Consider the following 16597-nt stretch of genomic DNA (forward strand, 5'->3'; position numbering starts at 1 on the left):
CTACTTCTGATACAAGCTGAACAAGCCCAAGCTACCAAAAACCTCTGCATTTTTCCTAAAAAGAGGCTATTCCAATACAGAAATAATACTAAAGCAACTCAAGCCACAGCTATTTTATGCTGACCAAAACAAGTGACTGCTGCAGAGGCTGTCAGGAATGTCACCCCTTGGAACACTGAGACACAGCCTGCAAGTCTGCCATGGTGGGACTCACCACTGAAATAAAGGAATTGGTCTTCAAGTTAATAATAAGGCACTGACAAAAGTTCTTAAATCCAAGCACTCACCCTCTTCATGCAATACAAATGAGAATGAAGGTTTTTAAAAGAAGGGATAACCCCCAGGAAAGAATTCCATGTTCACTTGCACAGATCCTTTTGATGGCAACTTTCCCAAGGCAAACCACCTTATCCACAAGCTGCTTTTAGAGAAAAATTAAAGAAAAAAACAAGTATTAAAGAATAATAACCAAACTTTCACAGCTGTCTCTTGTAGGAAGAACAGACAATTCAATGATTCAGTGATTTAGTATCAGCCTTGGGGTTTTGATGCTGCAGCAGGCAGCACTAAGAGCTGGCCATGAACTACTAGTGTTGGTAACAACACCAAAAAATTAAAAAGCACAAGTTATGAAGAAAAAGGTCACTGACAGCGCCAGAAAAAGCATCCCACGTTTTACTTTGACTTGGACAAGATTTGTTACAGTTAATCAAAACCGTAAGATCAACTTGCCCTTTGTCAAAAGGGACCTCTACTTCTCATGTGCCTTCAGCAGCACAAAAAACTGACTGCTTCTGCTGGGACAGAGAGGATCTCTTGCCACCATGTGTTATGTCTGACACTAGCACAGGAGGACTAGTGTTGAAAATACAGAAATGCAAATACAGGAGGCTGATGTTGCAAGAAACATTACATTAGATGAATTTACTTCTAGTGAGTAGATAACTAATAAAACCCTGCTGTGTTTTTTTAGGCTTCCTTTTGCTTTCAATGTTTTCCAATGTGCATATTTCTCTAAGCACAATTTTAAAGCTGGGTGCTAAAGCTCATTCATTAAGTATTTGTGTGACTTCACTTAGTATTTGTAGTTTTAATGCCTATAATGTGCACCTAAATACTTAATGAATCACAGTAACTTGAGTAATACTCCTCTGGCATGAAATAGACATTTGAAAATGAAAAAGTGTCTGGGGTGAGCAATGTTTATTCAAACTACCAGAACTTTTTAAAATAAAAGTGATAAAATTATTTGCTTTCTAAGGAAACTGGAGTAGAACTCAGGTTTGAAAATCCTAGCCAAAAGTAGCACTGATTAATTAGATAAAAGTTAGCATTAAGCACTGCAATGTTATATATTTTTAATGCAATGCACATATTTCATAAACCAGACATTCCCCATTGCTAAATCTTTCCCAAAACTTTTAGTTTAGCTAAAAGACTGGTTATCAGTCAACAGATAATTATTATTCACATTTGAAGTCTTGCTAGAAGAGCTACTCTAAATAATTTTTGCTCAAATGCAGCCAAAACAAGGAATTGCAAGGGGTATCTTTAGTTTCAAAATCAAAACATTAAAGGATAAAGTGACAAATAATAGCTGAAGTGATTCAGTAGTTATTAACAATATAAACAATTAGAGAAACACATTACAAATGAAAATCAAAGAGAAACTGCCAACTGTCTGAAGCAGTCTGGATGACAGTCTTACCTGAATACCATGAGCTTGCTGCTTTCCTTGTTTTCTCACCAATAGTTTCAGTTACTTAATTATTATTATTTTCTTTTTAAAGAGCATCAGTACATTCTTTACAGTGTGTCACTTGACTTGTCTGAGTCTTTCCACAGCTTAGCTGAGGCAGCTTTCCCTGAGGGAACAAACCCAGCACCTCTTTCTGAGCACCATTTATCTCAAGCTCTGGAAATGGATCTGTGTTGACCTGCAGGACTATGTGGCCATGAACAACAGGAAAGTATTGAACTGCTCACTGTAACAAGTGCCAAAAATATTTCCTGTGTTGTCATTACTCACTCCAGTTATTCTGGCTACACATTTTAAGAAACTCCTCCCACAATATTCAATCTCTCCCATAAAAACCAAGCAGATCTGAGGGCAGAAAACAAGGAAGAGTAGGAGGCCTAAGAACAATGAAAGCGGGTAACAGCAACAATTCATTAAAGGATGATTTGTGAATTGTTTTCCCCACCATCCTACTACTCTAAAAACCTAACTCAAAACAGCTGGAAAAATGCAAAACCCCAGTAGTAAATGGCATGTCCTGACCTGGCTCTGTCCTTTGCAAAGCTGTGGTCTGTCAGGCTGTGGCTCCCAGTTGCATGTTTCCTTTCATTAACAAAAGAACAAATACAGTTATGCTGCAATGAAACTAGAATAGCTTATTTAAAAATTCAAAATCCACAGGCTATTATCCACAGTGCTTAAAAAAAGGGCACAAATTGTTAAAAAAAACCCAAACAAACACTTAGTCATTGAGAAGAAAACACATTAATAAGTTTTAAAACAGAAAAAAAAAACCAAACTCAAGTTGTGCAAAGTCTACTAAGTAACACTGCTGGCTGTGAGGATGTTGTCTTCACTATACACCCAACGTGGGTAAACTTGGGAGATGTGTGAATTCCAGAGGGATTCAGCACAAGCAACCCTTCCCAAAATTCATTACTTCAGAACAGACTATTCATTCCCTATATAAAAAACAGCAACAAAAGAACTGCAAGGGGAGCCAAATTCTCATAGGCCTTGTGGTGTAATTTTAACAGAAGCATCATTCTACTGTTTTTCTTTCTACCAAGAGCCAATTCAGAACAATTCTTGGAAACATAAACTACCCTATTACCCTTTACATCACCAAGTGGTTGAGGTTTTTGTGTTTTGTTTACTGTGAGACTGGATTATCCTCCTTCTTGCCAGCCAGAAATCAAAAATTAATAACTTCCACTCTGTGATTAATTTGACTCTGGAAAGAAAAACCCCTCAAATGTGAGTTTATAGGCTTCTACTCAGATGCAAGAAACAAACTATACATTTTCAAAATAACAACTACTAGTAGAAACCTTTATTAGATAGTCAGAGAACTCTGAAACAGACTGGTAGGTAGCTTGTACCTGTTTAAAAAGGAGAATTCATGGTGGAATCTGCAAGCATATTTATGGTCACTAAACCACAATGTTAATGGAACAGTTACTACTTTTTCACAGACTTCAAAGTTCCAATATCAGAGTCATATTTTGGACAATGTTTCCTTGCTTTACAAAGATCATATTTTTGAAGATTAAAGTAAGACCATCCAGGAAATGAAAAGCATCCAGGAAACTAAGTGATGTCAAGGAAACCCCAAAAAAGCAAGAATCAAAGTCTTAAGCATCAAACACACACATAAAGCACAGCTCCCTTTTTACAACCATTATGTTTTCTCTGTGAGTAATTTCAGTGACCAAGAATGATTCCTGTCAAGGATGGAATTTTGATGGCCCCACACCTTTTCTCTCCTTGGATTATCCTACCTTCTAATAAATTAGTTAATTGCCTGAAGATCAAAAGAGCTTCTGTATGTAAGGTCTGCTTTAGGCATGTTATCAACACCACACAACGTCAACTACTTTGACCAAGACAGATACTAAAATCAGTTATTGCCAAATGAGAACATGAAAGCTTGAAATTGTGCCTCTATCTTTTTAAAATGTCCATCTGAAGTGATATTATGAAACACCACACACTAACAGTGGTCCCTAACTGACAATTAGCAGATACCCAAGTCAAACATCTCAGTGAGCTGTACCCGGGTGTTGGTGTTTTGTCATTCAGCTTTTCTGTGTAGGAGAGTCACAGGCATAGAAGCAAATGGGACAAAACACTCAGTTCTGACCCAACAGTGCTTTTAGTTTTGTCTCATACACACACCCCTCCCCAAAACACGTGTTTATAACCAGGAATTAGGACAAAACGTACCAAACTGATTTTTGGCTCAGCCTCTGTGCCACTGTCGGAGTCTGGCTCCCATACAGGACCAAAGTTTGCAAGCTCAGTGCTTCTCTGAAATTGCAGTTGTGTACATTTCTTACACTTATAGGTCTGAGAGAAATAACACTGCTCCAGGCTACATGTGCCTGGGACAAACTCCCCTCCAGGACTCCTGGTACAGCCTAAACAACACTTCCAGAACATGTAGTACCTTTTACCTGGTTCATACACAGCTCTTGATACAACTCTTAAATACCAGTTTACCTGTTTTCTTAAGAATGCCTAAAAAGGTGAGTTATTTTCAAAATTAGTATAAAGTTAAAAGAAACTCAAAACTAGCTAAATCTATTTAACTCAAGCACAGCACCGCCAGAAGTTTCACACACACTATTTGGTGTTTCATGTTGTTTTTCCTTTCACTCTTTAAGGCAGTGGTTTCCACAGGTCAGTTCTGAGAACATAACGAAGCATGGTCCATGGCAATTCATGTTGCAACTCCATTTTTAATTTGGGGGACTCCACTCCCCAACCATTAGTGGTTTTGTTCAGGGCTCCAGAGTTCAGAGATTGTGTTGATAAGTTCTGTTCTGGCACAGAATGCAGCTGGCACATTTTTCATCAGGACCTTGTTCTCAATTATGAGGTGGTTCACATTGTCCTTTTTTTATTGTTTTGAATTTGCCTGCTATTCAAAAGTCATCAAGTTGGCAGGAACCTGAAAACAAAAATATAAATGATAGAAGAATTTACTTCAGGTAGTAGTACTTGTGTTCAACTATTTCACAGACTAGACACCTTGTTGAAATGCACATCATTCTGTCTTCAAAAAAGGGGAGAAGGACTGCATCCATCATCCAGCAGTATACCTAGAGCTGTAGAAACCCCAGGTATAATAAAAAAATATTAAAGTGCTATGAGGTTTATAATTTTCTTGTAAGGCATGGAGCTTTAAGATTTAAGCTGTCAGCAAAACAACCTTAACATGACAAATCCCATCTCTGCTAGACAAGGAGAGCCCTCTCACCTGAGCCCCAGCTGGAAAATTCTTCACACACAGAATTGTGTGATTGATGCAGGCTCTTAAGACTTCTTAAAACTAATTTAAAAAATTATGCATAAACACTTGTTTGGGCTTTTCCCATAGCAAACCTGAATGCCTGTTGCAGCTATCACTCCCTTTCATGAAGACTAAAGCTAATGTGTGCAATACATTGGTTTATATCCCTGTTTTCTCTCCATCAGAAATCTGTCTGACAGCAACATCTCTTCTTTAGTTAGGTTATTAAAGAGCTGATGACTGTCAATAAATGGTCAGTTTGGTCTGCATGAATCAATAATTTCTTGCTTTGCATTTATCATTTACCTGTAGAAGCAAGAATGCTCAACTGGGCTAAAGCTGTACCACTAAAGTCACAAACTATCTATTAAAACAGTTCTTACTATTATTCAGCTGTTACTATTAGACTACGTGTTCATATTCCATTGAAAACAGATTTAAACATCCAATTTTTGTAAGGCAGTTACACTGTTAACAGCAATAAACAGTATTGCCAACCCTTCCTGAACCAGAGCTGTCTTCAGGGGATGGTTTTTCACCACTTACTTGCAAACTGTTTGCCACTATTAGCTACTATCTCCAATTTCTCCAGCCAGGAACACAATTTATATCCTTTGCACTGTCTCAAATACCTTCAGATGAGCTTCTACAACCCTCCTAACTTCTTAAGATCCCTCTGAGGCAGAACTGAACAAGAAAGCACAGAAGGATCTGGAAAAGCCTTTTTGTTTCCCCCTGAAATTCAGTAGGATTTCTGCTCTGGGAACTCCATAAACAAATGTGTAAAGAAAAGGAAGAGTTCAAGGAGACAAAGTAGCTTAAAAAGGATTTTGCTGATTGAAAAGGTCAGTAAGAATTTATACCAGAATAGCATTTAATACAGGCTGGAGCAGTCTTCTCTTCCCTTTTGATTCATGGAAAAATGCTACTTTTGCTTTCAAAGACTGGAAAATGTACCAAGGGCTAAACTACTTCCCACACATTTTAGGAATACAAAATACATACACAGCAGAAAATATGTATATCCATGACCTGAAAAAAAGCACTTGAGGAGAGTTATCTGGTATTTATATTGAATGCTGTGGTTTACAGCTTTTTATATAATTGTGAAATAGCCTTTTTTAAATGGGCAGAACAAAAATACTGCCACTCAGACAGATATTTTAGAGCATTTCTTGCATTACCCCAATTGCTTTAAATTAGTCTCATGGTAGCCCCAAATCTTTCTTCATTACCCCAGAACCTCTGAGGACTTGTTTGCAAAGGGCCAAACAGAAAAGCCAAGGCAAATTAGTCATGTGAAACAGGTGGAGTGGCTGCTCAGGGAACACACAAAGCCCTCAGTGACAGCTTGGTCAGCTTGAAGATCCATCAGCTCTGAGCTCTTAAAAGCTCATTCCTTTTCATTGTCTTGCTCTCACCTGTTGTCTGTTGCTTTGGCAGGCAGCACTCAGGTGTTTAAACCAGAGCATGGCATTCATTCTGTTTCCAGCTTGAAATTTATATGAATTTCCTAAGAAACAGAAAAAAAATCTGATGAAGAAACATAAACAGTGCTCCTATTTAAAAACTTAAATTTTACCCATATTCAAGTACCTCTATATTGAAATATTATGAGAAGATTTATTAGTAGATGGTCCATATAACTTTACACATTGTCTGGAATAGTTGAAATTACTTGACCTATTGAAGATTCAGCTTGCCTCTCTTCCTTTCAAACATTCTAGATTTCAACTAATGCCTGTGTCAACTAGGAAAGAACAAAACATCCCTCAAAACAAAAGTGGTTTTGTTCCCTGCCATTACTGCAATTTGTTTGTAGAATCATGATTTTTTTTAATGAAGTGCAAGATATTACTGAAAAACACTCTGGAAAGCTACATTTGAAAGTATCTGAAAATCACTCCTAAATGTATTGATACATTTCAGACCAGTATTTTCAGTGGCTGGAGTTACATACTACTTGTTTGGGTTCAGGAAGGTCAAGTGTTACAAAAATATTTCAGATTGCTGTTGCAGAGTTTAAGCTGACAAGCACTCACAATTTATACCTCATAGCAGTGGTGCTAGGAGAGATGTTTGGAAATAAAACTTATTAAGACTTGAAGCAGACAAAGCAGCAAATAATTTTAAGCTCCTTTATAAGATTTTTCTTTCTGTACAAGTGCTATAGAAAAGTAGTATTTTCTTCAGTGTTTAGCTGAAAGCAGGCACTGTGTTGGGAGTAATGGAAATCCACAGGTTTCTTAACATAACAGTTAAAATCTGAGTAGTTTTCCCTGGTAATGACACTACATTTGAACAGATGGTTTGGGTTTTGGTTTTCATTTGGAGAGAAGGGACTGTTCAAGCACATAGTGCTAGCTGAATCTTTTTTTTACTGTTATTTACATTTTCACACATGTGAAAATACCTCAGTGTTCTAAATACAGTTGAATACTTCCAATTACAATCACATCTGGGTTGTTAAGAGTTTGGAGAATTCTTACAACTCAATGAAGACTCTAAGGATTCTCCATGGGTTATTGCTCCCATACCATTCTAAAAAGAGGATATGCTGGAGAGCAGCTGAAACTGGAAGGATTTCACCTGCCACTGCTCATTTAGTTGCTGACAAATGACCTCAGCAAAGAAAATGTTTATTCTGGGAATCAGTGCAGTGCTTACCCTTCTCAGAATCAGTCAATAAGAAGAGATCTGGATGCTCAGGATCATCTGCCATCATCACCATCCAGCCCACCACTGAGACACTCTTACTCGGTGTGGATTTGAACTGGAAACACAAACAGAGAATGAAAATGGAATTAAAACAAGAGATCTGCACAGAAGAAGTGCCCAGCAGGGCAGCTTCTCTCAGTGACACTGTTAAAGACTGGGTAACTTCAAATGAAGTAGAGCACTTCACAAGATTAAGACAATTAACAAAGGCTGTATGAAATTAGAGAAAACAGAACTTAAGAGAATGATAAATTAAAAGGAATATCAATCTCCAAAAGCTTGTTAAACATCTAATCCACACTGCATGATTCCATCAGCATTCCTCACCACATTAATGCACATTTGAATGCACAGCACAGTTCAAAAGTTATTAAGAAATGCAAAATTATTCCCTCCTCTGTTCACAAATAGAAGAACTGAACTTGCCTGTGCTATTCACAGTTAGCAAGCAGTAATTATTACAGCACACTGTGATTACACATAACATGAATCTTGGGGACAAGATAACACAACTCTGTAATTAAATACAATGACCTGATGAAATAAGTGGATCAAGTGAGGATGTAAATTCAATAAACAAGTGCCCAGAACTGGGCAGTCATGCTCATTTATCAACAAGACGTTCAAAATTATGGTGTTTCCTGTTTCAGGTGTTATTCACAGATTGACAGGTAACTTAGGCCTAAGAGACCTTGTCTTTGCTACACCAGTCTCTCTCCTGGCAGCTCCTTGACCCCACAGTTTTTCATTCACCTGGTCACAGTATTATTTTCTTCTTCTCATGCTTCTCTCAGTTCCAGGTTCTACTCATCCATTCAATCCAACCAATTTCCAAATGATAAGCTTCCTTTCTCCCTGGCCTTCTTTTTTACCTGTTAGTAGACCCAGGCAGTTCACTTCCCCTTGCTTGCTCAGGCAGTCCCATGCATGCCCCAACTCCTAATTCATTCAGTTGCTCTCATGTCTTTGGCTGCCAGGTCTTCTCTTCACAGTTCCTTGGGTCCAACAGAGACTTTTCCATGAATCCCTGCACTCTCACCCTCCTATGCAGTGCTTTACCTCACTTCTCTGCCCAGAAATTCTAATTCTGGTATATGCTCATCCTCATTAAATTCATCTTCCTCCTATCTTGTGAATCCCCATTCCAACCTCTTTATTAGCTCAACAATGTTGATCTCTCTTTAATTGCATTACTAGAAACAATAAAACATCCTTGAGATTGTTGTGGCTTGAAGTCATTACAATTAATCTGTAATTTTAAAATACTTTTATTCTTCATGCTAATGTGTCATGTCAACCCACAATATAATGCCACAAAGCAGATGCACAATATTAAGCATCAAGCTACTACTGTTTCATTTTAGAAGTATTGCTTTAGTATTACAATCCTGGAACTCTGGTTCAACCAAGAAAAGAGTTATTGGTAACAAATTTGAAGGTATCACAAGCAAAGTAAGAGTTTATAAGAACATTCTCTGCATGGGAATACAGTTGCTTTATAAATAAAATTCCACTGCAAGTCTAATGTCAGTTTTTCTAATCTATGTCACAGAATTATCACGAAATCACAGAGTATTTTGGGTTGGAAGGGACATTAAAGATATCTCCTTCAATCCCTCTCCCACAGGCAGGGACACCTTCCACTATCCCAGGCTGCTCCAAGTCCCACCCAACCTGGCCTTGAACACTTCCAGGGCTGGGGCAGCCACAGCTTCTCTGAGCAACCTGTGCCAGGGCTTTACCACTCTCACAGGGAGGAATTTCTCCCTAATATCACATCTAACCCTGGCCATTGTCCAGGTAAGTTTATCTGTCTGAGGACTTGCACAACTGGCTACATTTTAAATCCTAATTTCAAATCCATTGGAACTTGGAATGAACAAATGTTAGACCAGCAGTTGAAAGAAAAAGCATTTAAACCAAGATCAAAATAGTTTAAGAGCCCACACTCTTTGTACACACACATTAAAGTTAAGTAACTCACAGAGGTGGACAGATGTAAAGCCTCAAAAGAGGAGGTAAATTATAAAGCTCTATCAGATAAGATTTCATTACAGTGAGGACTGTAACTCCTTTTCAAACAGAAACTGAAATTACTTTGAGAAGACAGTAAGCGATGTTAGCCTGTAATGAAAATGAAGGCATTTTATCTGAAAAAAGTAATAAAGACAAGAAAAGGGAATAAAGTTAAGGATATAGCTCATGAGTTATTTAAAAAAAAGGAAGTGTATATAAAGGATTTGTTATACTCACTGGCAACACTGCCTCAAAAAGTATGATGATACAACACTTAAAAGGTATCTGAAAAATGCAAACTTCCAAGTATCCTAAAGTATTAACAGGTCCTTTTCACACATATGGAAATTTTAATCACTAAGCAATTTTAATGGATTACAGATCAAAATACCTCTTGAAGAACACTTATTCCTAGAGTTTGATGGAAAAAACATATTGGGCCTTCCTATCTTAGCTGTATATCCTGTATGTGACACTGTAGTCTCCCATCCTCCAACCTAGCCTGGCATTAGGGCTGGAAGCTGCACTGAACTTGGTGATTTTATGCAGAAAGACAATCTGACCCAGTTGTTCAGGAACTAAAAAACTTCAATACTAGAAAACACTCAAAGAGCAAGCCCAACAGTTTGTAGAGAACAAACTGGGAAAGATGGTACAGGGAGGCTAATTCCATCCATGAGGGCAAATGGACAAATGCATGTGTTAGGGCATGGCATAAACTTGAATTAGGGTGAAGTTCAGGGAAGAGATCCAATAGGGAAGGACAACTAGGAATATTAAAATTATTGCAGCAAAAAGGAACCAATGATAACAAGGGAAGCAGAGAACTTTCTGGCAATTATGAACATACTAGAACTGGAGGATTCTGGGGGTGCTTTTTAATCACCACTACTGAAAGGTTTTCCCATGGCCTTAAGCTGAGGTCGTCTGCAGTTATATCAGACCTGACTCCAACATGACACTGCCATGAAATCCAAAATGCTAGAGGCTTCTTGCCTTTTCACTCAAAAGCATCAGTTAATCATGGTGCTTCTCTGCAAAATGAAAGGCTCCACACAAGGAAAGTGTTTCCTGCCAGCATTAATCTGTCATTGCTTGAAACACATGTCAGCTTTCCATCTCTGTGCTCAGCTGGATTTGTATTCCATATTTACACAGTCCCCCAGGGCAGCTCATTCTCTGCTGATGCACAGAGCCTTGCTAACAGCAAGTCAGCTTTGTTAACATGAAGGGAATGAAAGCTTCATTGTAATTTAATGTTCCTGGTTCCTATTTGCTTTTTGTAATACAGGCCACTGGAATGACTCTTATTATACACATGGAAAACTGTACAGCTCTGGCACTAGGTTGATTGATTTTCACTGTTGCTGTTTTTCTGAGCTCAAAGGCTTCTATACATAAATCTTTGAATCAAAAACTCTGAATTAATCTGTGAACAGACTTTTCACTCCAACATTTTGGCACACATCTCCTGCTGAGATTCTACAACTTTCTAATATTCAAATAATTTTCTCAGTGGTTGAACATCCTTACCAGAATGACAGTATTCTTCATCAGGGTGTTTCAGTGAAAGTGCCTGAGCCACAAGTACCAAGTTTTCTAGACTGCAAATAAATTGATCTAATTTTGATTATAGCATGCCATGGAAGGCTTAGAACTAACCAAGGTTTGTGCTCAAGCATGAAGCATAAAAAGTCTCTGTTGCTTTCCAAGTACCTATAAACATGTAAAAATCTCTCATGCATGCTATGTTGTCACAGAAATTGGCAAGGCTTTCAGACCAATCACTATAAACAGTTATTTTACAGGTGTATTCACATTTTTCAGGGTGCTTATTTTAAGTCTAAGTACAAGTGGTTATTCTTACTGTTGCCCTTTTCTAAATGTGCACAAGTGCTATAGTTTTTCACAGAGGTTTCTCTATGAGTTCCATTTTAGCATACTAGATAAAACCATCGTCCACACATCCCTCTCAGATTGTGCTGTGCTACCTCTCTGGGCTCTCAAGTTCACATGCTCATTTATAGACAATTCTCCATTACTGTAGTAATAATTGAAACCTGTTCACTAAACTCAATGCCAATTTTATGCTGTTACTCTTAGGAGATGCAGCACACAATACTGGATGCACTCCTTGGCCTTTAACCACAGGCAGGAGAAGAGCTGGCTTGTCTGTGTCTAACAGAGAGGATTTCTTGCCCCTTTTTGCTGAAATTACTTTGGGATTTTTATGAGGTAATTTTCCAAAGAGGTTGGCTATTATAAGCCTGGAAGAGCTTTGAGTGTTGGTGCATTCCAAACTGCCTGGAGCAATTGCAGCAGCAGAATGGTCAAAAGCATGCCTGTAATCAAGACACGTTTACCATGAGAGCTCCAGCCAGGAAACTTTATATAGCAGACTGACTCTTTTGTTGCCAGCATTCCTTTCCATGTCACAGAGAGCTTGAGAAAGGAAGCAGAAAAGACAGATGTTTAAATGGCTCCAGAAGATGCTTGGAATATTTTGCTGAGGTAAATCTCCAATATATCAAATTCTGAAAAAGAAATCTGCTTCAAAGTAGATGGCATCATCCTTTTTATCTGGGAAGAAAAAACCCCAATCTAGCCCTGGATCTCTTCATTTTGCAGAGTGAACCTCTTGGGAATATCACTAGACAGTATTTGGAGCATTTACTCATGCTCTAGCTATCTAGGGATGATTGACCATCTGCAGTTCATTCTCTCCTGATTAACTTTTCCTGAAAATGCAACCAAACGTGTACTGAAGCATGACCCTTGACAAGTCATCTCCACAGGATCCAGAACCAAAGCTGAAGATCTGTACAGTAATTCTGTAATGAAATGGATGGAAAGCTAAACCATCAATAGCCAGGCTCAAAGCACAACACAGGCAGAGCAGCTGAACAAGTTACTGACCACCTATTATTATCCCATTTAATAAACTGGAATCCCTCAACCAATCCCTCAACCTCAACAGCATTTAGAAGGTTTCCCACCCTAATTTCACCATAAAGGTCATGCTCTGTGTTATAATGACCTCTGAAGCAGAGGTTCACTGTGACTACTCACTGCAAACTATTTGTTTAAATAAAAGACAACCCAAACTGTAGTAAATACTTATTACAATATATTAACCTGGACAGCATCTGGGAAACCAAATCAGAGACTGAGCTCCACGACTGGCTTGGCAATCACAAACAGAACACAGCCTGTTTGCTGCCCTAAAAAGCTGAAAGCAAGACATGAGCTGTGTACAGCCAAACCTAAGGTTGTGCTGGACAGTTCAGTCCAACTTCATAAAGCCAACTATTAAATAAATTAATGTTCTCCAGTAGTCATTGCTTTTAAATACCACTCCTCTTCCTCCTTCTCCTGGGAATTGCCTTCTTAAACTCCTCTCAGTATCTGCAAGCCATGAGGCTGGAAGGCTCCTAATGGGAAATCCTGCAGTCCCCTTGGACTCCCAACACCTCCTCACCTCTCTATGCAAACTTCCTTATTGATTTACTGGAACATCCTTGGACAAAGAAACACGAGCACACAAGCATGTGAGATGGATTTTGGCTTCTTAAGCCTCTGTTCACAAGCAGTTTAGATTTTGTAGGTGTCACAACATATCAGTGACTTGGGGAATATCAGAAGTCAATTCAGGAGGTTTAAAAAATAATGTCTGAAAGAGCATTCTAAATGGATGTGACTGCATTTCCAGGCAAAGTAAGGCTTTTGCAGGAACAAAGACTCCAGAAGGATCAGGTACTAGACTGTTTACCTTTATCCTTCATTTACTTTTGCAACAAAACAAAGGACAAGACTACTTAAATTACTGAAATTGTTATTCTGAAGGAAATATGTAAACAATGTGAACTCAATGTACTTAATTTCCAATCAATACAATTCCTTGCTAAGTAATTTTTTCATGTTCTCTAAACCTGCATACTATTTAAATTGTTTTAAAATGCTAATGCTAAAGGGTGAAAAAACTTCTGAATGAATAGATACAAGTCTGGTAAAGTCCTCCATAATTTTGTAAAGAACAGTGAACCAGAGAGATTTACAAATACATATTCTATTTCTGAAATAAAACAAAATGCTATTTTGGCACAAAGTCAACGAAAGGAATCACAGCAGTAACAGGAACACAAAGTCTGACATTACCACAAAAATTTCTTTTCCATTTCTCAATATTTCCAGAAAAAACAGGCAACTAGCTGTGAGTGACATAATGCCAGCACAAGTTCTCTCCCAGTTTCTTCTTTCTTCAATACTTTGCATTTCTACTCATAATAGCTTGCAAATCTGCTCTTTCCTTTTAATGAGGTGGAATCCTTCCCTAAAGTTTTCACTGAAGCCAGAAACAAATGCATCCAAACACACACAACTTCTCCCAAGACACCCAGAAGCCAGAAGGACTGGCTAATGAAACTTCAGCCTGGGCTAGACAAATTAAGTAGGATCAGTTTCAATCTTACCTCAGCAAAGCTAGTAGGGGTGGATGGCCATGAAACCACATCAACAGTTCTGAAAGTAACTAGCTTTTATTAGCTATTTTGAGCATTAGCATACAGTTTCCTAATGAACATCTAATAAAAGTGGGAAATAATCTCTTAGATTAAAACAACTTTATACACAAACTGTCCACACAGCAACTTCAAATATCCAGAAGCCTGTGAACCAGAAATGCTAAGCTTCAAAATCTCTACCCTCTGCACATAAAAATGCTAGGATAAGAAAAAGGTATCTTGTCCCCCTTAAAAGTATTCCAAAAGCACAACTCAGTTTGCAAAATTCCATAAACTCTATGCAAAGCAAATGTTCTACAGTGACAGCTGTCACAAATTAACCTGAAACACCTGCCAAGGCAACCAAGTAATGATTCTGAACTCTCATTCAAGTATCTCAATTTTTACCCATTTTCTTAAGAGAATCATTATAATTAATCAGGGACATCAAACAGGAGCAATGCACATCCTAACGTCTGTGGGATGGGCACAGAAAATTCTCTTGCTCCTTCCCCACATAAGCAGTTTTAGCTTCTTTCAGATCAAGCTGCAGCAAATAAAAGGACCCCCAGCATCATCTTACATCACAGCTCTCTGCTGAGCAGATGAATATTGGCTACTCCACTGCAGCTAATGATTGCAGGATTATACAGAAAAAATCAAATGCCCTAATTTTACAACATAGATGAAATAAGTACATTTAATTGTGTCTTGTGACTCCATCAGTGCTTGTTTGGATTTCAAACCATGACAAACTGCTGCCAGACTCACATCATCCAAAGACAAAACTTCTGCCTTTGAAAATGGACAGACCAATGACACAGTTTCTTTCCTAAAAGACCAGCAAAGTCAGAGACACATGGCAGATGTAAAGCAGATGTTTTTGGTGTAGCATATAAATGTAAATGATATTTCCCTGGGGTATATCTGTATGAGGTGACTGACTGACTGGGAGAGAGGATAGTGCTGACTGGAAATCAGGCAAGGCCTGAACTACTCTCAGTATTTACACCAGGAAATCACATTTTAGTTTTGGCAGGTGATACTGGAACATAACTGGTTTACATACATGTTTTCTCTCTGTAGCCTTCAGGGATTTTGCAGCGTAGTAGAAGAGTTGGGTTCCACACAGTGCTACCCAGTATTTTGTCCAAGATGCTACCTGGAGAGAAAATAAACAAAAAACCAAAAAAACAAACCCAAAAGTGCAATGGGTAAGTGAAATGGTTCATAATACTGAGCTATGAAAGAAAAGGCACCATCCTGCAAGAACATGAGAGCACTGACTGGCCAGCCAAGCATCAGTCATGTTTCCAAAGCTGCTGTTTGTTATTCATGCAGGCCTATGAATGCATGAAAACTCCAGAAAGCAGAAAGAATTAGTGCCTTTCCTCTCTAATCTGAGAAAAATGCTCTGCATCTTGCTCTACACTTCCTGCAATCCCTACACAACACTTCATGGAGTCAGAGTACCTCTGTCCCTTTCCTTTTCCATCTTAGGTGCTGCCATAAGGTATCACCCATTGTCCTGAATATGTATTTGATTTGTAATTTATCATCAAGTATTTGCAATGTAAATGCTATGGGTTATAATCTATTGATAGATTGCTGGGATTTACCTATTGTTAAGGAAGACAAAATATGATTCTCTAAATTTTAAAGTCATCAGTAACTGTAGAAAATTTTATGCAGCATCCTCTTCTCTTCTACTTCCTAGATTATGTGTATACCCTTACAAATGGAATAAATGCACCAAATGGAAGAATGGAAACTCTGGCAATGACTCTAAATCTTAATCAGCAAAGCACAGGACACTTGAACTAGTTGCCCAATGGCCATTTTACTGTATTTATAACTGGGCAAAGAAAGAATGTGAGAAAATTAATCTATTAAAACAAACAAAAAAAAAATCTTACTGTAGGTTTTTTGCCTTCTTTCAACAAAGTCTTCCTCCTCAGAACACCTTGAATAGTAACTGCTCCTGGATACAAATGAACAGCCAAATCTTCTGATTCTAGGGAGCTGAAAGGAGCATGTGAAGAGTTGTGTGAAAAAATATTTTTCCTAAAGTAATTTTCCAACGATTACCAAAAACTAATGCAAATACCTTTATTGTAATTTGAAAATGTCAACTTTTTATTTATTTGACTTCATTGTGGAAAAAGACTTTGGCTGTTACAAGGAATTGCTGTTGTGGAATTAACACTCGCAAGCAAAAGTGATCGGAAAAATTAAGAGCCAAGCAGGTAATCCTTAATTAAAAAATTAAAACTCAAAACACGACTGAAAGACAAGAACAATTAATTTTAAAAAGCAAACATCTGAAGTACA

The 16597-nt window shown here is 38.0% G+C and overlaps 1 protein-coding gene across 4 annotated transcripts in view; it reads right to left on the minus strand.

The window, feature by feature from the left end:
* Nucleotides 1-1767: 1767 nt before the first annotated feature.
* RALGPS2 (Ral GEF with PH domain and SH3 binding motif 2) overlaps nt 1768-16597 on the minus strand; it is a 109200-nt gene continuing 94370 nt past the window's right edge. For all 4 annotated transcript variants that reach the window (XM_079313753.1, XM_079313751.1, XM_079313752.1 and 1 more), the window contains 5 exons: nt 16183-16288; nt 15336-15428; nt 7701-7806; nt 6455-6546; nt 1768-4691 (listed from right to left, as the gene is read on the minus strand). In XM_079313753.1, coding sequence (XP_079169879.1) covers nt 4662-4691; nt 6455-6546; nt 7701-7806; nt 15336-15428; nt 16183-16288 — 427 coding nt within the window. In that variant the 3' untranslated portion in view covers nt 1768-4661. The remainder of the gene's footprint in view (nt 4692-6454; nt 6547-7700; nt 7807-15335; nt 15429-16182; nt 16289-16597) is intronic.

Source organism: Erithacus rubecula (genome assembly GCF_903797595.1).
Source record: "Erithacus rubecula genome assembly, chromosome: 10".
NCBI lineage: Eukaryota > Metazoa > Chordata > Aves > Passeriformes > Muscicapidae > Erithacus > Erithacus rubecula.